The following is a 26,116-nucleotide window of genomic DNA, read 5'->3' as shown; positions in this document are numbered from 1 at the left end:
TTCACCCAACACAAATTCCAGAGCCTCACATTGAAATCTCTGCTTTGGATCTCCCCACTCGTCCCTTCCCCTTGCCTGGCTGTACTGAGATAAAGCCCAATCTGAAGTCTAACCCAGCTGTCCACTTAATTCACTGTGCAGCTGAACACAGTCCCACGACCAGGCTGATGGCACTTACAGTAAAAAAATTCCTGGTCCCGCCTCAGGTGTGCCCTATGGCAGTTTGATATGTACACTGTATTTCTCCAGATGGCCCACTTTCCCACTCCCCTATTCCAGAGTTTCATCCTCTCTTTCATCCTCTCTTCTCCCTTCCTTCTCTCTTGGTTCTCAGCTGACAACCTAGCTTCCTATTCCTCTGAGAAACTCAAAACCACTAGAAAATACCATCAGGAAGTGATCCCCCAGCATCGACCACATCCTGTGGGTCACCTGACCTGCCCCCAGTGCAGCTCTGCATGTGATCCCATCCTGCCCCACATATGCAAGGACCTTGCTCCAGTAAGCCTCTCTCTTCTGCGTCATCCAGTCTTCTCTCTCAACTGGATTGTTTCTCTCAACACCCATAGTCTTTCCCCTTATAAAACTAATGCGCATGGGGTAGATGTCTGGCACAGCAGATAAGACACCACTTGGAACACTTGCCTCCCCTACTGGGGAGCCTGGTTTTGAGCGAGTCCTAGCTCTTCTGGATTCCAGCTTCCTGCTGAAGAGCACCCAGTAAGGCAGCAGATAATGAGTCAAGTATACTTGGGTCCCTGCCACCCATGTGAGAGACCCCACATTTCTAGGCTCCTGATTTCAACCTGGCCCATCTCTTACTATTGCAGGCATTCTCTCTCTACCCCCCCCCAATAATACAGAAATAGACAAAAATTGTTCTTAAAAATCACTGCACTTAATAAGAGCTCCCTCCAGCTATTACTTCATTTCTTTCCTAGCTTTTAAGTACTTATTTTAGATGCTGCTTTCAGAGATCTGACTTGCTATGGAAGTATTTCTTTAATACTAATATAATGACTAGCCTCTTTTAAGTTAGGTGCTAACCACTGTGCTTAATCATCAAGGAAACTGTTGCAGCAACCTATCTGCTGTGACCCACCCCCGACCTCCCTGACATTTGTTTCCTGCTCTTACTTCCCTCTCATTCCTTCTGCTCCAGCCACCCTTAGCCTCTTAATGTTCCTGAGATACATCTGGTGTCGCAGCCACAATGCATTTGCTGTAATTTTTTTCCTGCTCTGCTTTTCCTGCAGATGTCGTCACAGACTCTGTCAAAAAATTTTTTTAAATAAATAAACAACAGGTCTAGATACATGGAGCTATCAGGTTCTCCAAGAGTTCTCAAGACCGCTGCAGGGGTCCATGAGGTCAACACTATTGCCATAATGATCATAAAAGAGGAAAACATAGGGGAAATGCTGCAAGCCATTGGCCTAGACAAAGACTTCTTAGATAAGACCCCAGAAGTAGAGGCAATAAGGGCCAGGACAGACAGATGGGACTACATCAGGCTAAGAAGTTTCTGCACGGCAAAGGAAGCAATTAACAGAGCAGGGAGGCAGCCAACAGAATGGGAGAAAATATTTGCAATCTATGTATCCTGTAAAGACTAATAGCCAAGGCCGGCGCTGCGGCTCACTGGCTAATCCTCCGCCTGTGGTGCCAGCACCCCGGGTTCTAGTCCCAGTTGGGGTGCCGGATTCTGTCTTGGGTGCCTCTCTTCCAGGCCAGCTCTCTGCTGTGGCCCGGGAAGGCAGTGGAGGATGGCCCAGGTGCTTAGGCCCCTGCACCCACATGGGAGACCAGGAGGAAGCACCTGGCTCCTGGCTTCAGATCGGCGCAGTACGCCTGCCATAGTAGCCATCTGGGGAGTGAACCAACAGAAGGAAGACCTTTCTCTCTGTCTCTCTCTCTCTAACTCTGCCTGTAAAAAAAAAAATACTAATAGCCAGGATATATAAAGAACTCCAGAAACTCAAAAGCAACAAAACAAGCAATCCAATTAAGAAATGGGCAGGGGCAAGCATTGTGGCATATTGAGTAAAGCCACCTCCTGCAGCTGCAGCATCCTATATGGGCATCAGTTCGAGTCCCAGCTGCTCCACTTCCAATCCAACTCCCTGCAAATGGCTTAGGAAAAGCAGCTGAAAATGGCCTAAGTGCTTGAGCTCCGTGTAGGTGGTACCACCTACACAGCAGACCTGGAAGCAGCTCCTAGCTCTTGACTTCAGCCTGGCCCAGTCCTGGCTGTTATGGCCTTCTGGGGAGTGAACCAGCAGATGGAAGATCTTGATTTCTCTTGATCTGTGTGTGTGTATGTGTGTGTGTGTGTGTCCCTCTCTCTCTCAGTAACTCTGACTTTCAAATAAGTAAATAAATCTTAAAAAAAGAAATGAGCAAAAGGTATAAACAGGCATTTTTCAAAAGATGAAATACAAAAGCCCAACAATCCACAAAAAGATACTCAGGATCACATGCCATCAGGGAAATGCAGTAAGGTGATACCTCATTGCAGTTAGAATGGCTACCATCCAAAAATCAAGAATAACAAATGTCAGCGAGCTTGTAGAGAAAGAGGTACCCTAATACTCTGCTGGTGGGAATGAAGGTGGCCATGGCCATTGTGGAAAACAGTATGGAGAGTCATCAGAAAACCAAAAATAGATCTACCATATGACCCAGTTATCCCACTCCTGAGAATATACCGAAAGAAAATGAAATCAGCATATGAAAGAGATGACTACACACTCATGTTTATAGCAGCTGAGCTCACAGCAGTAAATACATGGAACCAAGCTGGATGTCCACCAGCTAATGATGGGCAGACTATTACCCAGTATTGTTCACGCTGAGTGAAATAAGCCAGACCCAGAATGAGAGAAAGTCATGTTTTCTCTATTTGTCAGTTAATATAGAGTGAAAAAATTGTGTAGATTTCATATCATTTGGAATTTAGTTACAAATATTGCTTCACTGAATCATACCATGTAAATGACAACATGTTCTTCTTTCCTCATTTAAAAAATTTCACTTAAGGTATACAAATTTCATGTATTTCATACATACAGATTCAGAAACATAGTGATGCTTCCCACCCTTCTCTCCCTCTGAGCCATGCTCGCACCTTTCTTCTTTCTCCCTCTCCTATTCCTATTCTCATTTTTTATAAAGACTTGTTTCCAGTTAACATTAAACTCCTAAGATTAACCATACACTAAGAGTTCAACAAATAGTATGAAGAAAAAAATGAAACATTGTTGTTTGCATCAAAATGGATGTAACTGTAAACCACTATACTTAGTGAATAAGCAAGTCCCAAAAAGACAAATACCATTATGTTTCCCTATGTTAAAAAAAATAAAATAAAAAGAAATGGTGGAATAGTCAGGACTACTGGGTTACCAGTTGTGTTTGTTCTTTTTTTGTTTGTTTTTTTTTTTTTTTTTTTGACAGGCAGAGTGGACAGTGAGAGAGAGAGAGAGAGAGAGAGAAAGGGCTTCCTTTTGCCGTTGGTTCACCCTTCAATGGCTGCCACGGCCGGCGCGCTGCAGCCAGCAGTGCGCTGGCCCGATGGCAGAAGCCAGGTGCTTCTCCTGGTCTCCCATGGGGTGCAGGGCCCAAGCACTTGGGTCATCCTCCACTGCACTCCCTGGCCACAGCAGAGAGCTGGCCTGGAAGAGGGGCAACAGGGACAGAATCCGGCGCCCCGACCGGGACTAGAACCCGGTGTGCCGGCACCACTAGGTGGAGGATTAGCCTATTGAGCCGTGGTGCCGGCCGTTGTGTTTATTCTTAATTTGGGTATTGATTATGCATGTACTCAGAGGACAAAAAATTTATTTATCTGTATACTTATGCGAATTTCTTGGTATGTTTACTGTATTTCAATAAAATGTTTAAATTTTGAAAAAAGAGGAAAATAAAATTGATTCCATAAATTACAGTAACCCATACAAAGAACATGCCAAAACCATGAAAATAATGAGGTTGATATTTGCATTTGACATAGAAAATTTACTACAATGCATGTTTGCTGAATGAAAAAGTAGGTTATAACCCAGCATGTTTAATACAAACCCATAATTTCCTACAATTAAAAGAAAATGATTTTTACTTCCCATTTCTTATACTTCATGATGACTTGAACTTCTTAGAATAGTCATGCATTGCTTTTGTAAAATCAAATTAAAATATTTATTCATTATAAAAGTATACATGCTTAATATTCTATAATACAGTCATGAAACTCTACAAACATATTTCTCAAAAACCTGAATGTAGAACCAATTTATCATTTTTTATGCACATCACCCAGAAACACCAAATTTTGATTTCATATTAGCTAAGAACATACCATTCAGTCCCCTCTTATCAACTGCATCTGGATAAATAGAAAAAAATGCAAGATAACCTAAAATTCTACAACTCTATTTCAACAGTCTCCTGGTTTAACAGGAAGATTATTTCAAGAATCTGTCATTTTCTCAATCTTCAAAAATAAGCTGGATTTCCTGCTTGGATTTCGGTGTATCTAAATGTGCCTTACTTAAATCCTGCACAGAACTGCTGTCACAAAGTTGAAGTTTGGATTACGTTGGATCTTACTAAGGAGACAACTCCCAAGTTTGTGTTATGATAAGGGTAAGAAGAACATCTGAGGTTTCTCTTATTGCCCCTCTACATGAAAGTCCAATAAAAGAGATCCCGTCAGTACCCCCCAAAGCTTTTTCTCTCAACATACAATACAATTTTGTAACTGATCTTGTTGCTTTGGCTGCCAGGAGCTTGGGACAAAATTTACAACTCATCTTATAACGGCAGAGACTAGCATGAACCTGCTAACCTTCCTCTTGGTCTCACAGTTCTCGTCTATCTATTATTCTACCTATACTCAGTACAGTGTAGAATATAAGCCACTTCAAGTATGTTCAACAATGTGGGACAGTAATAGTACATAAAGATAAGTCAGATACACAAGTGGGAAAAAGAGGACCTTGTAGGCTGATCAATAACAGATGCGGACATTTAGAAGTACGGGGATGCCCTCCTTGCTTTGGGAACAGAGGATGGTAATGACAGAAAACACAACCGAAATTCTACGGCACAGACTCTGTGAGCGCTCTGACCTCAGCTGTCTGCAACAGCTCATGCACTTCACTGAGATCTCAGTTTAAATATGTCCTTAATAACCAGAATACTTCCCACATACACACACACATGCCCCACAACATCACTCTCTCCCTCTACCCTACTTATTTGCCTTCATTACATTATGTGCTCTTGTAGGTCCATGTGGCAAAATGTTTATGAACTTCTTCCTCAATGGAATATAAGCTCCATAAGGGTGTCGCTCCCCCTCTTCGCGGAGGAACGACACAGGACCCTGCAGTGTTCTTTTGTCTGCTCGGCCCTTCCCGGGTTTGTGCTGGTTCTTCCCGGGTTGGCTGCCGTCCTTCCACCTCCGTGGAAGGGCGGTTCCCCCTGCCACTTTCCCCACTTCCGCGGGGGAGCGGCACACCACCGGTCGGCTCTCTTGGGGGCTGCTCAGATGTTATTCGGATGTTCCCCTTAGATGTTCCTGGTGCATGTTGTCTCTCTCCTCCTTTAAAATCCTCTTCCACCAATCCCAACTCTGCTACCCACACGCCGAGTACGCTGCTCTCCTCCAATCAGGAGCAGGTCCTGCAGTTTATTGGTTGAACTGGAGGCAGCTGCGTAGAAGCTGTTTACTCCTCTCCCAGCGCCATATTGTGGGAGAGCAGATGCATAGAATAAGTCTTAATTCCAGTAACTTAGTCTAGTACGAGTTGCTCCCCACAAAGGGCAGGGCTTTTTACATCACTTCACCATCCCAGCACCTAGAGTAGTAGTCCTTCAGTATTGGTTAAATGAGTACAAATCTAGTTTAGCATGTTTGATAGTAAATTTTAGGCGTCCCCTTGACTAGGTTCAGGAACAGCAAGGGAACTGGTAAAAGGATCCCTTCTGGGTGTGTCTGTGAAGATGTTTCTAGAACAGGTTGGCCTGGGAATCAAGGGACTGCAGGTTAGCTCTCAATATGGGTGGGAATCATCCAATCTAGGTGCTCAGATGTAACAAAAAGATGTCCTCTCTCTTCTGTAGCAGGAATGTACTTTTTTTTCCTTTAATATGTAGGGTTTTTTTTTTTTTTTTTTCTCAACAGAAGCTCCAGTCAACTCCTAAGGACTGAGTGGGCTGGGAATTTAGCTGTCAATACAGTCTCTCTACATTCTTAACTGAAGAAAAATGGGTACCCTTTAAAGATATTTTATGGTTGGGAAACAAAAAGAAGTCAGAGGAAGGAAACCAGGACTGTAAGATGGATATTAATGATTTCCCATTGAGAATCATGGAAAATTGTGGTGTTAAAAGGACTCTCTGGGCCGGCACCGCGGCTCACTAGGCTAATCCTCCGCCTTGCGGCGCCGGCACACCAGGTTCTAGTCCCGGTCAGGGCACTGGATTCTGTCCCAGTTGCCCCTATTCCAGGCCAGCTCTCTGCTGTGGCCAGGGAGTGCAGTGGAGGATGGCCCAAGTGCTTGGGCCCTGCACCCCATGGGAGACCAGGATAAGTACCTGGCTCCTGCCATCGGATCAGCGCGGTGCGCAGGCTGCAGCGCACTGGCCACAGTGGCCATTGGAGGGTGAACCAACGGCAAAAAAGGAAGACCTTTCTCTCTGTCTCTCTCTCTCACTGTCCACTCTGCCTGTCAAAACAAAAACAAAAAAAAAACAAACAAACAAACAAAAAAAAGGACTCTCTGGTCTAGCTTTCCTAGGCATGTTTTCCGCTAGAGCTTTGAATGACATTTCAAAATATTCTCATAATTCACACATAGCATAATTTGGCCCTCCACAAAGTCAACAAATAAAAAGCCTGGAGTATTCCAGAACACAGCTGCCATGACCTTTGCTCCTGATGGGTCCACTTCTGCTTAGCCTGGACCACCTCCACGTCCTGGTAGTCACTGCTTTGATGGTGCTGATGGTGCTTGGTCTTCAGCATAATACCTCTTCTTCTTCTTTTTTTTTTGGACAAGCAGAGTGGACAGTGAGAGAGAGACAGAGAGAAAGGTCTTCCTTCCATTGGTTCACCCCCCAATGGCTGCGGCACACTGCGCTGATCCAAAGCCAGGAGCCAGGTGCTTCTCCTATGCGGGCGCAGGGCCCAAGGACTTGGGCCATCCTCCACTGCACTCCCGGGCCACAGCAGAGAGCTGGACTGGAAGAGGGGCAACCGGGACAGAATCCGGCGCCCCGACCAGGACTAGAACCCGGTGTGCCGGCGCAGCAGGCGGAGGATTAGCCTATTGAGCCGCGGTGCCAGCCCCAATACAATTCTTCTAAGAAAAGTTTCACGATCTTGATCCCACTCATTTAAAATTTCCTTTGCAAGCTCTGCTCTTGTCTGCATCTTTGATAATGTCCACACATTTTGGGACCCATTGAGTCAGTACGTTGTAAGTGGAACCAACTGAGATGCCTTTGGTGTTGCCTAATGCTTTTGCTCTTCAGTCCTCTTCAATTAGGACACAAACAGGATTAATCTTTTCCCTGCAAATTAATATAGATGGTCCACTGCTGCGAGCTGCTTCCTCAACATCCTCTCAACCCTCCCTACAATGTGTTCTCCATTTGTAAACCACTAATTTCTTTGGGGCATTGTACCCATAAACTTTTCATAAAGCATCAGTGATTTCACCACTCTTCCACCCAAGCTTCATCATGAATTGGGTGTTTGTTCTTGCTTCAGTTTTAACTGAATTCATGTTGCTCTGATAAGGATTCTTTTCAAACTGATGTCTCATCCTTCTTAGTGTGTCAAACTGGATCCCTGAAATCCCTGAGACTTGGTCTTTGCAGCCTAGAGGAGTCCTAAGGGTGGAGCTGGAAAGAGGGTAGTCAAAGGGGTCCTGGAGGGAGAAGAGTACTGTGGTGCAAAAGCTGGGAGGGAGGTGAGAGAATGTGGCAAGATCCAAGCCTGAGACACGGTGCAGAGGCAGCCATGGGTCTGAGGGAACTGAGGAAGCAAGATCAGGGCACGGCCTCACTGACAGCAGCAGTGGCTACGGCGCTAGCACCCTCAATACACTCTCATCTCCTGCACTTGGATATCAGAACGTCAGGGACCTTCGCATGAGAAGTTTCCAGGAAGTGGTTGGGGCCAAAGTCAGATGGCAATGAACCAAGGAGTGAACAGGAGTTGAGGAACAGGATATATTGGGAAAATGTGAGGAGGATCATTTTTAAATAAATTAGATTTGGCCATGAAAACACCAAAAAAAAAAAAAAAAAAAAACCTGGCCAATTATTTCCATACCCACCTCTCCAAGTGGTCATTCGTTCTGAATTATTTTTTATTTAACACTCATGGTATACATTACTCAAGAAACAAGCTTCCCCCTGTCAAAAATCATCCAAAACAACAAGGCTATTGTTACCTTTATTGTGTTAAAAGTCATGAGTTTTGGGCAGTGTTTGCTGCAGCAGTTATGATGAAGGTATGTCAAAAAGTTTATGGAAAAGGAAATGAAAAGACAAATTTAGGAGAGGGTTAAGTCACTCCTATCCCATATCAAGAGTGTCTGGGCTTGACTCTCAGCTCTGGCTTCTGATTCCAGCTTCCCTCTAATGAAGACTCTGGGAGGCAGCACTGATGGCCCAGGTTAACTGGGTTCCTGTCACTCATGTGGGAGACTGGATTGCAATCCTGGATCCTGGTTCCTGGCTCCTATCTAGCTGAGCCTTGGCTATTGCAGGCCTCTGAGGAGTACACCAGCAGATGGGAACTGTCTTTCAATCTCTTCCAGTGTGGTTGTGTGTGTATCTGTGTATATGTTTACCAAATAAAAAAAAAAAAATTTTTTTAAATACAAGGCCAGGGGGCCAGCGCTGTGGTACAGTAGATTAAGCCGCGGTCTATAAGACTGGCATCCCATACAGGCACCAGTTCAAGTCTGAGCTGCTCCGCTTCTGACCCAGCTCCCTGCTAACACACCTGGAAAAGCAGTGGAAGATGGTCTAAGCTCTAGGGCCCCTGCACCTACATGGGAAACCAGATGAAGCTCCTGGCTCCTGGCCTTGGCCTGATCCAGCCCTGTCCATTGCAGCCATAATTTAGGGAGTAAACCAGCAGATGAAAGATTCCATTCTCTCCCTCTCTCCCTCTCTCTCTTTCTCTCTCTCTCTCTCTTTTTTCTCTCATCCCTCCAATTATTTCAAATAAATAAGTCTGTTTTTTTTTTAATAAAAGCTAAGTTTATTTCAGTGAGAACAATTTTTAAAATTCAGGGCCGGCACCATGGTGCAGCAGATTAATTCTCTGTCTGTGGCACCGGCATCCCACATGGGCACCGGTTCTAGTCCTAGCTGCTCCTTTTCCAATCCAGCTCTCTGCTGTGGCCTGGAAAAGCAGTAGAAGATGGGCCTGGGCCCCTGCACCTATGTGGGAAACCCAGAAGAAGCTCCTGGCCCCTGGCTTTGGACCAACACAGCTCTGGCCGTTGTCTCTTCCCTCTCACTGTCTGTAACTCTACCTCTCAAATAAATAAATAAATAAATCTTTAAAATAATAATTTTTTGTTTTTTCATAATATGCATTTTCCATGAAACTTTTAAAGATCTGTTATATGCATGGATTTCAAAAATTTCTACACCACAATAAACATCCTCTAATTCCATTTTCTAAAAACCCTTAGAAGTCCCTTTCTGACCAGCGCCAGGGCTCACTAAGCTAATAATCTGCCTGCGGTGCCAGCACCCCAGGGTTCTAGTCCCAGTTGCGGCGCCGGTTCTGTCCCAGTTGCTCCTTTTCCAGTCCAGCTCTCTGCTGTGGCCCATGGAGGCAGTGGAGGATGGCCCAAGTGCTTGGGCCCTGCACCCCATGGGAGACCAGGAGAAAGCACCTGGCTTCTGGTTTCAGAGCGGCCATTTGGGGGGTGAACCAATGGAAGGAAGACCTTTCTCTCTGTCTCTCTCTCTGTCTAACCTGTCTAACTCTGCCTGTCCAAAAAAAAAAAAAAAAAAAAAGTCCCTTTCTACATACAAGGGGACTTCAAAAATCTCTTAGAAAATGCATAAATTTGAAAATTTTTATACCAAAACAATTTTTAATTATATTTTCCATAAACCATTTGCAGTATCCTCATATATACCAAATATTACATTACATAATTTTAAAGTGCTATAGAAGATTGTACTAATATTCCAACTCAACATGTTATGCCTGCTCAGGTATATACCCTTGTACCTTTTCTTATCAAAATAAAATAATAGTCAGATGGAGAAAAGTAGGTCAAAAAAACAAAACTCTGATTTTCATTCCCTGGCTAGTTAAAAATAGATTTCACTCATATTTCTTGCTGAAATATGTCTTAATAGGCCAAATGGAAAATTACTTCATATAATTCTTTTTAAATCTATATCATGGCCTTTTAAAAATACCATCTTACTCTATAGAAGTGAAACTGACAGTTTTCTTTGAAAACCTGCTTGAAAGATTAGGTACCTAGAAGCATTTCCTTCTAAATTAGCTCTTCTAAGTATGTTTTTAAAGGTGTTTTTTGCCCAGTTTAATTAAAATTGGTATAAATTTCAGTTGCCATTTTGAAGGCCAAAATTCACGTTTCAGATGTATCCTCTTTCTACTTGTCATTAAAAATGGAGGATTCAAATGCAAAAAGGTCCTAGGAACCCCAGCACACAGATGACAAATGGGCTCTGAAGTCAAAAGAGGGCAGGGAATGGGGTGGGATTTAAGGAAGTTTCTTTCTTAAACAAAGAGGGGAGAAGAGCAGAAGGGGACAGAGGCCTGGAGGAGGGTTTCTGCTTGCACACACACCAGGGTACCTCACAAAGCTTGTGGAAAAATGAAAATAAAAGATATGGAGGTTTTTTGGTATAAAAACTTTAGAAATCCATTTCATGATAGATGTCTTCCATGCACTTTTTGAAGATGCTCATGGAAAACCTTCGGCACAAAAACAAACTCATCTCTCAATGCCATTTTCCATGAACTTTCTGAAGTGCCTCTGTGTTCCTATACTGCACCTTCAAGTTTCACTGCCCAAGAAATCATGGAGCTACTGGAAGCCAAGCCACCCACTTCAATCCACCGATCCAAGAGGGAGCAGCCGAAGCTACAAGGTCTGCTTTTGAGTTCCAGCTCTGCCATTTCCTCGCAGATACTCAATTTCCATCTGCCTCAGTCTGATTCTTTGAAAATTGTAGGTGACTTTACATAGCCGTTAAATATGACCATGTAGCTAAAACTGCTCTGTAAGTAACAGAATGCTAAGTAGAAAGTTATTTTAAACTTCTGAAATAAATGCACCACACTTCTATTTAGAAGATTTAATATATCAGATTATATTCTAATGGTTCAAAAAAGTCCTGGTACTCAAATGGCACAGTGCAGAGTGGAGAGATGGGGTGGGCATTGGTCTAGTACGGAAGACGCTGCTTGAGACAACTTCAACCCACAGAGAAGTACCTGGGTTGGAGGCCTGGCTCCACTCCCGGCTCCAGTTACCCCCAAATACTCACCCCAGGAAGGCAGCAGGTGATGGCCCAAGTACTTGGACCCTGCCACCCACATCTGGAGTAAATTCCTGGCTACTGTCTTCAGCCTGGCCCAGTCCTAGCTATTGAGTCCATTTGCAGAGTGAACCAGCTGTTGAAAGATCTTTTTTTTTTTTTTATCTTTTATTTAATGAATATAAATTTCCAAAGTACGACTCATGGGTTACAATGGCTTCCCCCCCCATACCGTCCCTCCCACCCACAACCCTCCCCTTTCCCACTCCCTCTCCCCTTCCATTCACATCAAGATTCATTTTCGATTATCTTAATATACAGAAGATCAGCTTAGTATACCTTAAGTAAGGATTCGTTGAAAGATCTTTCTCTCTCCCTCTCCCTGTCTCTCTTGTTCTCTCTGTCTTTAAAATAAAAATATACAAATAAAACAGTTTAAAAATGAGGAAAGTTTAGAGATTTCAGCTCCACATACAATTAAGTCAATCATTTAGATATGAAACAAGTAAAAAAGCAAAAGTGAAGGAATTATTACTAATATTCATTAAAAAGGAAAAAAACCAGGGGCCAGCACTATGGCACAGCGGGTAAAGCCGCCGCCTGCAGTGCCAGCATCGATATGAGCGCTGGCTCAAGTCCCGGCTGCTCCACTTCCGATCCAGCTCTCGGCTATGGCCTGGGAAAGCAGTAGAAGATGGCCCAAGTCCTTAGGCCCCTGCACCCATGTGGGAGACCCAGAGGAAGCTCCTGGCTCCTGGCTTTGGATCGGCGCAGCACCAGCCGTTGCGGCCAGTTGAGGAGTGAACCAACAGAAGGAAGACCCTCCCCCCCAAGCCTCTACCTCTCCTTCTCTCTCTGTGTAACTCCAACTTTCAAATAAATAAATCTTTTTTAAAAATACTGTATATGTTCTTTTAAAAAAAATTAAGCAACCACATAAAACAGAAACAATGAACGCTTAATCCCAAATTAAATCTATCATCAATAGTAATTACTGACCATATTAAGCCTGTTAACCAACTCAAAAATACAAACGTATTTCCAGTAACTAGGCACAGAGTCAAACACTCAATACCCAACAAAACCACACACATTGGCCCCTGGAAACTGTACTGTACTACCATGTTACGGTCTTTTTCAAATGTCTATTCTTAGATAGAAAACAAACTCTAATTAAAGCCTTTGCTTACAAACACATTTCCTGAGTCAGCAATGCCTAAGGAATCCAATCTACGTGAAATGCTGTACTCGGGAAACTGAAAGGAGCCCCAAGTCATTGTCAACAGTGCTTCCATGTGACCTTGCCTGCCACCCGCCTCCCGGCCACAGCGGCAAACCCCAGCGCAAGCTTTCTAAACTTAGCCCCTTTCAAATAATGCATCTTAAGTTATGGGCAAAGGCCTAGTAAATTATTTATTATGCCTCTTATCTTTAATAATGGGATAGCATGTTTAACTTGTAATCAGAATGGAAAGAAAGCTGTTATACCATATATTACTGTACTAAGACTCAGAGTTTCCAGTCTATATTTAGTTCACGTTAAAATGGAAGCTAAGACGCAAACCAAGCTAAAAATAAAATGTTCTACAAAGATGAGATCTTGTTTTAATGGATTGAAATCTAGCTTTATTTGGTCCCTTAAATGCTGATCCTATTTAGCAGCCCCTCGGCTTTGGGGTGCTTTGCCAACCTGCCCGTACCAACGTCCGCCTGCCAGCACAGAGGTCAGCCAACCACAGCCCACAGACGGTGCCCAGGGCCTAGGTCTGCCGTCTGGCTGCGTGAGTTCATATAATCAGTAGGCTAGGCAGGCTTTTATAGGCTTAAATTATTGTTTAAAAGAATCATAATATTCCTTAGCACATGAAAAGTATGTGAAATTCAAATCTCAGTGTCCTTAAAATAGTTTCACTGGAACACAGCCACACTGATAATTCACTTAAATACTGTCCGTGGCTGCTTTCCACCACAACAGCAGAGTGAAGTAACTTTTTCTCTTCTTGTTAACATAGAATTAATCAACAAATACAAAACTAATGACTAAACCAAGCAAACCAACAAACTTAGCACCTCAAATGCTTTTTGTGTGTGTGGTGGGAGCATTCAAGATGGACACTCTCCACAATTTCCAAATATTTAATACATTACTACAGTCTCCAAGCTTCACGATAGAATTATCTGTTCGCCAGAATACGTTCCAGAATGGATCCACCCCGACGGAGACTTCATGCCCTCTGACCAAGACCACAGCGCTCGCGGCCACCCTGCCTCTCACCACCATTCTCAGGGCTGTGTCATTTTGACAGGGACGTTGTGGCCCACGAGACTGAAAATATTTACTATCTGGCTGGCCCTTTACAGAAAATAATTAGCCAACTCCTGACCTAGATAACTGCTGATCAGTATAGTATTCGAGATGGCTTCCTGCTCATCACCTATTACAATGTAAGCATTCCCCTTGCTTGCTGCTTGCTGAGCTTCTGAACAAAAAGCCTGCCAGTGTCACTTTCCCCCTCTTGTAGCTCTGTGTCTATCCTTTGTCCTAGGTGGGTCAGTACCCACTTCCCGTGTATCCACCTAGGAGGGCAACTAAAAAGGTTTAGGTAACAGTTTCTGATTTGTTCTGTCTGAAATGCAGGATGTGAACCATCAGCACCCAGTACTAATGCACTGCTGCCTGCCTATGGGTTAAAAAACACCGAGCAAGGCTTCCCTAGCCTACTCTACCTAGTTTGTGGTGAACAGTAAGGTTTTAATTGCACAAATTGCATCTCATAAAGCAGTAAAAAAACATAAATCAGTATTTTTATATTGCCTTACCATAAAGGTAGAGGAGTTTATTTATTCTCATACATCCTTCAGGTTAAATTAGAACCAAGACAATAATGGAAGGATGTAATCATTACTCTTTCTTATTGGGCTTCCAGAGATGTCTTGATCCAGACATAATGCTGTTGCACAGGTCTCAATATCCTTCCCGGGGTTTAGGCAGGTTTTAGAGACTCAGTTATGACCATGCAAAATTAACTATAATTAGACATATAAATGAGAAAAAAATGAGAACATAAGAAACCTAATCAGGACTATTTTTAACACATGAAGCTTCAAGATCTTAGCCAAGATGACGCAATGGTGGAAAAGTCAAATGACTGCTATTTGTTTAACACCATTCGGTTTACGACAATTGAACAAACCTAGCCTGCAAGCCTGAGCAAGACTCTTCCTAGCATTCCTGCAAAATGAAAGGTTCCAGTATTCACTGTCCAGCGAAAACTCACAAAGCTTCCTTCATGTTCATGTTCATGTTCAAAACCCAACAGTTTGAGTTTGTGTTAGTGGTGTTTCAAAATGTCTCACTCTCAGTCAACACCTGTGAAAGTTTTACAACAGCATGTCTGAATGCAAAACCCGCATCAGCTTGTGTGTGCACAGAACCTGTCTGGAGGCACACCAAGAAAACATCAACAGAGACTGCCTGACAGGGAGACAGAAGTGTAGGCTGTGAGTAGGGGGAGAGGAGGAGACTCTTCATTGGATACCCTCCCAGCATCTACTGTTTGAATGTCTTAGTATACACATGTGCTGCTTTTTTTAATCAAGAAACATCTGGGTACTTTTCAAAGGCCACAGTTAACTTAACGTCCTTTGCATTTTACATTGTAATTATTTAAAACATTAACCAGTGCTCCCAAGAAAGAACATGTCAAATTAAAAACCAGTGGCCTTTTATCACTCTCAAACTAAACTGGCTATCAAACAACATCGTAATCCCAAGAATCTTAAAGGAAACGAAGATTAGCACTACCTATGTTTTCAGAACAATATTCATATATGTCAAGCATTATATGTAAGTATGTATATATGTACACAGTCATTCATTTTAGAAACATTTTTTTCCTCCACATGCAACTCACTGTGCTGGAGTCTGTATGCATATCTACATGCATATGCATACATGCATACACCAGGGTAAGCCTGTGGATATGTGTGTAGAGGTACGTGGCTGCAACACATACTGTCCTAGGCTGCTACTCCATCAGGTTGGAAGACCTCACTAGTAATGGCAACCTGTCCAACCTAGTGATCCTTGGGAGACTCAAGATGCTTGAGCCAAGAACTGCTAATGCTTTCTTAACAATGACTGAGCTTTGAGCTAGTCCTAGGGCTTACCTCTCCCCCACGCTTTCCCAACTAACACACCTAAGGAGGGGAATCAAATGAGTATCCTGTCCTGAATTTTTATCTGGATCGTAATTGGAGACCAGGAGGCAATGCATTTAGCAGTTAAACGTAGCAGTTCTCACTCGGTAAATCCCTCCACTGCCTCTTCCCTTAGAATCAGGATACCTGAGCAGATGTCACTGATGAAGTTTAAGGTGTAACTGAACCATTTAGAATGGGGGGTGAGGGCAGGGAGGTTGAGGCTCCCTGGTCTCAACAACCTTTGGCCCTGACCTCAGGTGTTTATATATGAGAATGTTAACGGTTTGGGCAATAGTTTGGGTGTCTCCCAAGGGTCCATGCCCTGGCAGCTTCATCCCCAGCCTTGTGTTAGACTTGACCTAGTTATGGTGTCTGGACAGTAGGCCTGGGGAGAGGTCTTTAGGTAATTAGGAGCTGGCACTCAGAGAGCACTTCTCCTGAGGGTATGGTTACAATGCTGAGACTGGCCTACCCTCTTTGTCCACTTCCTGGCTTGCCATACGATCCTCCCCCCATGCCTGCCCCATCCACCACCTCATCAGACACCAGACCCAGGGAGCCACCTGATCCTGGACTGGGAACCACCAAAACTGGGCCAGAATAAATCTTCCTTCCCAAAAGGTCCCTCTCAGGTATTTGTCGTTGTACCAACTGGCTAATACACTAACTTATATGCACCTTCACACAGAACCAAGTATAAAATGCAGAATTCCTGATATTCAATATATCTTCTGAAATCTAAGCAATATTGTATTTAATGATCAATAATTCTAATCATAGCAAACAGAAAAAAATCAAAATTGTTTTTAAATTTGGTTTTTAAAATAATTTTTAAATTAAATTTTAAATTAAATGAATTTTTTTTGACAGGCAGAGTTAGACAGTGAGAGAGAGAGACAGAGAGAAAGGTCTTCCTTCCATTGGTTCACCCCCCCAAATGGCTGTCATGGCTAGCGCTGTGCAGATCCAACGCCAGGAGCCAGGTGCTTCCTTCTGGTCTCCCATGCAGGTGCAGGGCCCAAGCACTTGGGCCATCCTCCACTGCCTTCCCAGGCCACAGCAGAGAGCTAGACTGGAAGAGGAGCAACCAGGACAGAATCGGCGCCCCGACCGGGACTAGAACCTGGGGTGCTGGCGCCACAGGCAGAGGATTAGCCAAGTGAACCGCGGTGTCGGCCAAAGTAAATGAAATTTTAAAATTTTAATTTAAAAAATTTTTAAATTAATTTCTAAAATTAATTTCTCCAAAAACAAGGTTTGCCCAAACCACAGGCAACATCAAAATTAAACAGTATAATCTCCAGCTTTACTTAGTTCATGAAGCCTACAAATTTTAGTGGCACTCCCAAAAAATCTGTTGACTTCACTCACTTCAAATCAGAGCAGTATAAATCGATTGGTTAATGTTGATATAATTATGAATGAATTTTTTAAAAAAAAAGATTTATTTATTTGAGAGGCAGAGTTACAGACAGAGAGAGAGAGACAGACACAGAGACAAAAATCTTCCATCTGCTGGTTCACTACCCAAATGGCCACAACAGCCAGAGAGGGCCCATCTGAAGCCAGAAGCCAAGAGCTTCTTCCAGGTCTGCCACGCAAGTGCAGGAGCACAAACACTTGGGCCATCTTCTACTGCTTTCCCAGGCCACAGCAGAGCTGGATGGGAAGTGCGGCAGCAGGGAATGCTGGTGCCACAGGCAGTGGCTTTACTCCCTATGCCACAGGGCAGGCTCCAAGTGTGTTTTTTTGTTTGTTTTTTAATTTGAGAGACTCAGAATGAGATGATAAAAAGAAAAAAGACTCCCATCTGCTGGTTCACTCCCCAGATGCCTGAGAGGGCCTGGATTAGACCAGGCCAAAGCCAGGAGCTGGGAAATCAACTCAGGTCTTCCATGTGGGTGGCAACACTCCAACAACTTAAGCCATCACTTGCTGCCATCTAGGATCCACAGTAGCAGGAAGCTGAATTCAGGAGCCAAGGCTGGGTGTTGAATCCCAGCACTGTGATGTGACAAGCAGGCATCTTTAGTGCTGGGCAAAGGAATATGCCCCATGCATGGAACTGCGACAATTTCAGATATGTAACATATACCATTTTATAAACACCTGCCAATTTAACAATTATTAACACTGTCTCATGAACCTTTAAAAAAAACATAAGATTTCCAGGGGTGGAACCCAGCACAGCAGTTAAGATGGTGCTTCAGCAACCTAGCATCCCGTATTGAAGCAGGTGGTGTGGGTCCTGGCCCTTCTGTTTCCAACTCAGCTTCCTGCTAATGTGCACCCTGAAAGGCAGCTGTCCATGGATCAAATACTTGGGTCCCTGCCACCCATATGGGAAATCCAGACTGAGTTTCGGGCACATGGCCCAGGCATGGCTGTTGCAGAAATTTGGGGAGTGCACCAGCAGATGGAAGATCTGTGCCTGCATGTCTCTCTGCCTTTCAAGTAAATATATATTAAAAATAAATAAATTTTTTAAACTAAGACTTCAAGTGATAAAAATGCTATTAGGAAGTCCTCATCTTGCTTAGGCCTGATCGCCACATTCTTACTTTATTACAAATGCTAAAAATGTGACTATTAAAAAAAGTTACAAGATGTTCCCTTAAATACAACAGACTGACTCCTTGGTAGGTGTACTTGGTTAACAGTCACCTGTGTCTACCCCACACAATCATCTGAGAAAGTAAAGAAGGAGGCTACCGCAAACACCCATCCACACATATAATAAAAATGCCATCTCCGTAGGAGTCCATGGACCACAGGAAACAGTCTCCTAAAACAAGTGTAGAATGAATTCTACATTGATTTGTAAAAGAGGTCCCAAACCCAATGACTTTATTGGTTCCCTTTCAAATTCCTCCTTAAAAGTCTCCCACTAATAACAGACTCGCTGTGAAGCCTTTTTAACCATGATGCAAAACAGAATATGTTTTTTTAAAAAAAGCATTTAACATTCATAAGCATTTGTTTCATACACGGCCATCATCAAATTAAAACTCAACCTGGAGACCAAGCAGGCTGACAGCACTAGCTTCACAAACCAGAGCAACACCACATGCTCATTGCCGCCTAATATAAAAGAGGCCACTTTTCGTTATTAAAAAAAAAAAAATCGTGGGAGTATGAGCAAAATCTGCGCTCCACACTTCGCGGGAACTTGCGCCGAGCAGGACGCGCTTCCGCGGCAAGCCCCGTTCACCGCCCGCCGCAGGAGGCAGAGGCTCGGGCCAGCCCGGCGGTGTCAACACCCACTCAGCCTCCGAGGGGCCAGCCAGCCAGGGAAGGGCAGGCAGCGGCGGCCCCCGAGGCTTCGGCTGCTCGCGCGCACCCTACCCAACCCTGCACGGCCGCGAGCGAAGAAAACAAACTCCAGCTCCCTGAGTGGGAACTCGCGACGCGCCCCAGCTTTTTCCCACGCTCCGCCTCTGCAAGCCCAGCCCCCCGGAGCCCACCCTGTCCACCCCGGGGATCCCCTCCTCCGCGCAGCGACCCAGAGCCCTGGCCCCGCCCGGGGCCCGCCCCGGCTCCGCCCCACTCCCCACGCTTGCCGGGTCGCCCCCGGCGCACCCCACGCCCGGCGCCCTCTCTCCGCCTCCCCGCCCGCCTGCCCCGCCTCACCTTGGTGCGGAGCTGCCCCGAAGTGGACACTTTGCGAATCAGTTTCTGAGGTCCTTCCTGCTCCGCTTCGCTGTCGGACGAGTCCTCTCCCGGCGCCGCCGACGCAGCGGCCGGGGTGACCGCGGCGCTGGCCGCGGCGGCTGCTCCTCCCGCGGCGCCCGGAGGGTGGTGCTGGCCGCCGGCCCCGGCCATCCTCTGCAACTCCTGCGGGGACACAGCACCGCCCGGCGAGGGCGGCGGCAGCGGTCAGCTGGTGGACTCGCTCGGCCCGAGCGGGGCCCTGAACCCCGCGCCCAGTCGCCGCCATCTTCTGCGCCCCTGGGTGCCCCCGCGGGGGAGTGGTCGCCGGGAACCAGACTCCCCCACTGGCAGGGGCCAGCCGGGCTCCTCCGCCCGGTTCCCATAGTGGACCCAGGAGGCCACCTGGACTCCCTGCGCAGCCAGCCTTGGGTGTCCTGGGGTCCGTGACTCGGAGTCCTGCCAGCACGGTGGGAGAGGGTGGCGTGGACAGGGGTCTGGGCCATGTCCCTCCCAATCTCCAGGGTCCGGGATTCCGAGGATACGGCAGGGACAGCTGGTCCCGCTGCCGCTGATCCTCCCACGCGTCTTGGCAGCGGGGGCCAGAAGAGCCCCTAGGGAAGGAAGGAAGGGAACTTGGGGCTTCCCCCACCCCGACTCCCTTGGGTGCAGCCCGCCACCCCCTGGACTCGAATGTCCCCCTAGACACTTGGGCCTCGCCGCAGGGTTCCAGCTGAATAGAAGTCCCCTCGGCCTCCGAGCTGGACGCGCGCCGCTCTGTTTGCCTCACGACCCCAGCCCCACTCCGGGGACCATACCTCGCCCGCCGGCGCGCGCGCGCGGGGCTCGAGTCCTTTCCGCGCGTGCGACCGCGTTGTCTGATTTGGGGCCCACCCCTACCCGGCGCACACGGAAGAGAGGAGTGCTTTTCCGGGAGGCTCAGCTCGGCTCTGAGAACTTTTCGTTCAGAAAGAGCGATCCCCTTTGGCTAAGAGGAATCTGGGAAGGGCGTGGAGGCAGCGCAGAAAGAAGAGCGCACGCCGCCCGAGACGACGGCGTGCAAAGGCAGGGTCTAAGCTGCAGCGCTTACCGACACCGCCTGCAGGGAAACCCGGCGCTGGAGACCTGCGAACACCAGTGCCGCGGCACCAGCAACACTCCAAGTCCCGGGAGAGCCACTCCCTACCCCGGCCCGGAGAGGAGGAAACTGCGTCGGCCGGCTGCAGCCCCTGCTCTCCGCCTCGCGCCAAGCGAGCTGGTTCAGCGGGCCCTGGGGAGAGCGGCCTCGCTGTGGGCTGTGCAAGCTCAACGCCGACGAACCCTTGCAAGGTGTGGGAGGACTGGGGGGAGAAGATGCTAACATGACGGAGTCCTTGTGTCATCTCAAGAGAGCTCCCAGCTGGTGTTAGCTGTGTTTTTAAACAGAGCCCGAAAGTGCCTCCCAGACTGTGGGGTCTCCGCCTGCATAAAACATTCCACCGCTTCAGCACGTCTATGCGTCTATGTCCCGGTCAGCCACCCCGCCGCCCCGTTCCTTTTCGTCTTTTTTCAGTTGACCTTAAAGTCAACTGAAATGACCTTTAAGGTTTCTCCAAGCTGACATTCTACGTTGAAGTGCAATCTTAGAGAACCATAACTGGATTTCTGTGTTACGGCTGGCATTTTCAGAGGTTTTATGACACAGAATGCAATCCCAATACTGTGCATCAAGTTGTGGATTAAATTCAAAAAGTTGTAAAAGGTGCTGTTTACATCTGCAAAGACAGGAGATGCCCACCATGTACTATGAACCTGGAGGCGACTCCTCCAGCCTCAGCTGTCATCCCCAGGAAAGAAAGGAGTTAGGCGACATGAACCTTAAGAGCCCTTATGGCTTTTATAAATATGCAATTCTGTATCTGCAGAGAGATACTATTGGGAATTCATGGAAGAGAAAAATTACTAAAAATTAGTGGCCTTCATCCCCACCTAGCTATTTGGCCACCAACAAATCCAATGATTTGACTGTGTAGACAAGGACATGTGTTAAATGGGGTTTTTCTGAAAGAACAGGCTTAGTTTAAGCCTCTCTTTTAATGTAAAGAAACTGAGGCCCAAAACCACAAACCAGAGCCTGTGTCAAAACCATGATTCCTATTGTGCCGCTGTATTTGCGTTCCCATACCTTGCAACGTTAGTCAGTGTGTCAGCGATCCCGCACTTTCCACTCACACAGTGACATTCTCCAGAATCCACCCGCGCCTGGGGCCTACTGTGTACAGAACTAAATTTCCCACTCCTTGGTTCAAACCCTGACTGCTTAAAGATACTTTAGATCAGTTGCACATCCAAATGCAGGGCAACGAACACCTCCCAGTAGAAGTATTCTGTTACTTATGGAGGTTAAACCTCCCAGCCAATTCTGTTCTTCCTGACTCCCAGAATGCCGGCTAACACTTGGTTGTAAGTTTGTAAGGGAAGCAGTCATAGCCAGTTCCGGCTGAACAAATGATTGCTGTTCTACAACTTCCCAGCACAAACCAAACTCCCAATGAAGTCACTGGATGTCACCTCCCTTCCCACAAAAGGCCACTCATGAAAATCCTCTTCTCTTCAGAGGAGAGACTGTTTGAAGGAATTCCTAAAAAAGGGTGCCTGACCCACTAGCTTCCTCACGTCTTACCTGTAAATTATCAGTTTCTAGAATGAATATCCCATATGCACACTGTATACTTTTAATGTACTTCACTTTCCTTCAAAACAGGGTAACCATGTCAAGATTTCAATACTTTCAACTATTTTAATGTGGTTGAAAGTGGCAATTGAAACCAATTTTGAATACGTGGTGTATGACCTTATTTGATAAGAGTTCTTTGATCTTTTTCCATGCTTGGCATTTTCAGATTTTCAAATAATTTCTAAGATGCATCTTACATATTTCTTTAGTTATTGACACTTTAACACCTGCTTGGAACATATCAGAAACACACTATCAAAAACTTTGACAGAAGCCACGTAGACACTGCATTCAGAAGGAAAGGGAAATAGTGCTGCTACCCCCAAATTAGGTTTTCTGCTGCCCCATTACACACACACACACACACACACACACACACACACCCGGGGAAGGGAGAGAAAGAGAGAGAGAGAGAGAGAAACACTGTAATAAAGTTGCATGTCACGGCCAAATTTCATGCTGACCTCAACTCTGAGTATTAGTATTATCTACCATGGGAGGGGAGGGTGTATTTTGAATTATATATATTCTTACCGATCACTACTCAAGACAGCTTTAATATCCATTTGCCAACCTTTAAATCACACATGTTCTCCAGATTTTCACTATATATTATGCCATACACATAGAAATGCTACATTTTCTATCCCAGAGAACTCAAGTAGGCACTTTAGAAACAGTCACCTTGACTCACATTCCTCATCGAGGAGAAACCATGCAATCAAAGAGCACTGCCCGCTGAACAAGTAGAAGGCCTTAGGAGGCTGCTTTCATGAAAATGTTAGTACTATTTCCATAATACACTGTTTGTTACATAGTCAGACCTTAACATTCAAAACTTTGTCTTATTAACACTTCCTTCACTGTTACCAAAACGACAAAGATTTTGAAGCTAATTATGGTATCACCTACACATACGTACAGCCATCCTTGCACTCTAGACAAAAATCTTTCATCATCTTGACATAATGCATAAACATATAACCTCACATTTATATCCTGGCCCTTTCTCCTTTGATCTTTCCTTCCTAATTTTCCCTTACTCCTAGATAGTTTGTTAGAGACTAAGTAAGTATAAGATCATTTGGAAATAAAAGAAAACTGAACTGAACTCTAGCATGCCTTCACTAAAAAGCACTGAGTAAATACATTTTCCAAGTTTTTGCTAGAACTCTTTTAACTGTTCACACACCCCCTCATCCAAAGTATTATCTATGAGTAAGCGTCACTCGATGGAAAGATCTTCCTATATACCCATGCCCTGCACCAAAATATTTTTAAATTAATTAGAAATTTAGGTAATGCTTATATTTCCATGGAGCTGTGATTACATTCCAAAGCTAGAATTAAAGAGACTACACTGAAACTTAAACGCTAACATTTATCATCTTTTTAGGCCCAGTGCCCTAGTGACAGTAACGATAAAACTAATAATTTATTCAAATGCTCCCACTTAATAGCTTTGTTTCATCTCCAAACACAAAGAATGTCATGAAGTCCCATAACTGCCTCTCAGCTGCTGACATGGATGCATTTTAGACAAAATACTCTCTTCCCTATTTGCATCAATTCCCGAGGTTGTGTTTGCTCTCCTGTCTCAACAGTTCCATGCAGAATCGTGTCATCGGGTGTAAGATCCACCAAAAAATGAGAGCGAATCCTTACACATAAGCTATTCTATGCCATAAAGGACAATGCAACAGGATCTGTAATATTAACACTGTTTATTCAAAACTGAATACTCCTTTTCATAAACATAAATGGGCATATTTTATAGTGAAGTATTATGTTGCCTATATTTAACTTCAAAAAGCCGACTTTGTAATGAAGACCAGATGACAGTAGGTGTTCTTAATCTGAGGTCATTGGGGGGTCCAGAGATTGGTCTTCAGGAAAACTGACTCTCTTGAAATGATAGTAAAATGCATACACACACACAGTATGTATTAATACATACAAGCACACACTACATGATATTTCCATCAACGACAGACCACATGTACCATGATGGTTTACATGGGCTAGTGACATCATAGCCCCCTTAGTCTAAGTAGGCTGTAGGATGTTCACACATTGATAAAGAGCACCTAACAACATGTGTGTCTCAGGACTTACGCTGTGGCACCTGACTTCACATCACATGGATGCATTTTTGAAGCAGAGACAGTCCACAGCTTTGATCAGCTTCTTAAAAGGATCTGTCTCCCAGAGAAAAGTTAAGAACTGCTGGTTTTGATGGATTTTGTGTTTTCACAAAACTTCTTTAAGTTAAGCTCATGCTCCTCCCTCCACTATCTTTGCCCCGAAATACCTGAAATATTTAACATCTAAACACTTTTCCCCCCTTGGAAAAAGTAGCTCTCCTTTTTTTTCTAGTATGTGTCACTTTTCAGTAATCTGAAGAACTTGTCTTTTTTTAACAACTACATTGAGAATGTCCTTTCCTAATTCTTAAATAGGTCTTAAATGTGGTCATACATGTATGACGATCAGGTTCTGAATAAAAACGCTCGTCAGAGGGAGCATTTTTATGTAACATACCTGAGATCTCTGAATGTAAACCATTAACAGATGTCCAACAAAGACAGTCTGTTAAGTTAAAAATGCAAGCTTTCTGAGGACAGGATTTGTGTGTGTTGTTAACTGTGGTCCAACAGTCCCAGAATGTGACAGGTGCAGGATAAAAATATCTGCTGAGTAAACAGAAAGGTCTTTAGTGTTTAAAGAAAATAAACCTAATTTTTGTAGAGCTCCACAGTCTAGATGAAATATCACAGTTCACTCACACCTTTCGGTCAGGGCTCTAGTCTTTAAAAGCTCCCGTGGTGAGACTGGTACTGAATATTTTCTGCGCAAAATCATTCAGCATTTTCATTTTTGTCATTTTTGAGAGGTAAAGGGAAAAAATGTTTTTCTCGAATTTTCTAGGCACTAAGTAGTTTCTGGCATCAGTAACTTAAAGGAAAATACATGGGTATTTCCCACCATGATTGGTGTTGGTTCAGAGTATCCAAGTTCAGCAGGGACCGTGCAACGCACACTTTAAGACTGGTCACTGGATTTAGTTCTCAGCCACCTTTGACTTACTCTTCAAAACTGGATTGCATTTTTAATGTTCAGAATAAGTTAATCCCCAGCGATAACCACAATGGAAGAATCAGGAGCAGATGGGCAACCTAACAACATGTTTAAATGCACAAAAGCAAAGACAGCTGCGGATGCAGATGGATCACTGTGGAAGGACGCTCCTGAAAGGTCGGGGAACAGGCAGCAGAGAAACGCACCGCGGGCAAAAGAGCTGCGATTGCACGCATTAGCCAAGAAAAAGAGAATCAACCGGGGCACCTGACCTAGATGCTCCCAAGGGGAAGAGGGCCGGCTAGAGCAGGCTCACGGAACCCCTGGGAAAACAGCATCTGAACACGCTGACCCGGGCACTGGTGAGGCCAGTAATTTCGGACGGGGCTTTTCATACTAGTTCAGAATGACAAGCAAGGAATAGTAACAAAAATCGAGGCAGGGTGCGGACGGCCAGGGAAAAGGCAGCCAGCCCACACGCGATTGCAGAGGTCCGAGTGGCCAGGGCGTTCCGGGGTGGGATCCCGGGAAGGATGTGAGGCGGCTCTGCCTGCTGGAGTCGGAAGGAAGAAGTTGATGGAGTTGGAGGGAACAAATCCAAAGCCCCCTGCCCCGCCCCGGTGTCGTCCTTATCGGCGCGCCGAGACACACAAACACACACACACACACACACACACTATACCCTCGGCCCCGGCAGTTACACAACCTCCGTGCTGCTTGTGCTGCGAAATCCCGGGCGAAAAGCGAAGTTAGCGTCCCGCTAGCTGCACCGGGGCAAAGCCCCTAGACCCGGCCAGAAGCCCGAGATTTTAGCGGCCCCCAAGGGTCGGAGGCGTGGTTCCCGGCTTCGCGCCACGCTCAGCGCCCCGAGCCGCGGTCCTTGGGCACCTGCGTCCAGGTGACCCAAGGCCA

The 26,116-nt window shown here is 45.3% G+C and overlaps 1 protein-coding gene across 7 annotated transcripts in view; it reads right to left on the bottom strand.

The window, feature by feature from the left end:
• Positions 1–26,116, bottom strand: part of DGKH (diacylglycerol kinase eta) — a 208,886-nt gene that overhangs the window by 182,036 nt on the left and 734 nt on the right. For 2 of the 7 annotated variants that reach the window (XR_016213237.1, XM_051850642.3), the window contains exons 1-2: positions 20,501–20,893; positions 19,393–19,596 (exon numbers count right to left, since the gene is read on the bottom strand). Coding sequence is in view for 6 of the 7 variants with exons in the window: in XM_051850642.3 (XP_051706602.3) it covers positions 19,393–19,596; positions 20,501–20,773 (477 nt within the window). In the remaining variant the exon portion in view is untranslated. Of the gene's footprint in view, positions 1–19,392; positions 19,597–19,815; positions 20,125–20,228; positions 20,366–20,500; positions 20,894–26,116 lie in introns of those variants that run through there. The other 5 variants (XM_002712967.6, XM_017343497.4, XM_089304113.1 and 2 more) reach the window with 4 other exon arrangements.

The sequence above is a fragment of the Oryctolagus cuniculus genome, chromosome 9 (genome assembly GCF_051225735.1).
Source record: "Oryctolagus cuniculus isolate XC-2025 breed Fujian yellow rabbit chromosome 9, ASM5122573v1, whole genome shotgun sequence".
NCBI lineage: Eukaryota > Metazoa > Chordata > Mammalia > Lagomorpha > Leporidae > Oryctolagus > Oryctolagus cuniculus.
This window is presented reverse-complemented; position numbering and strand designations above follow the sequence as displayed.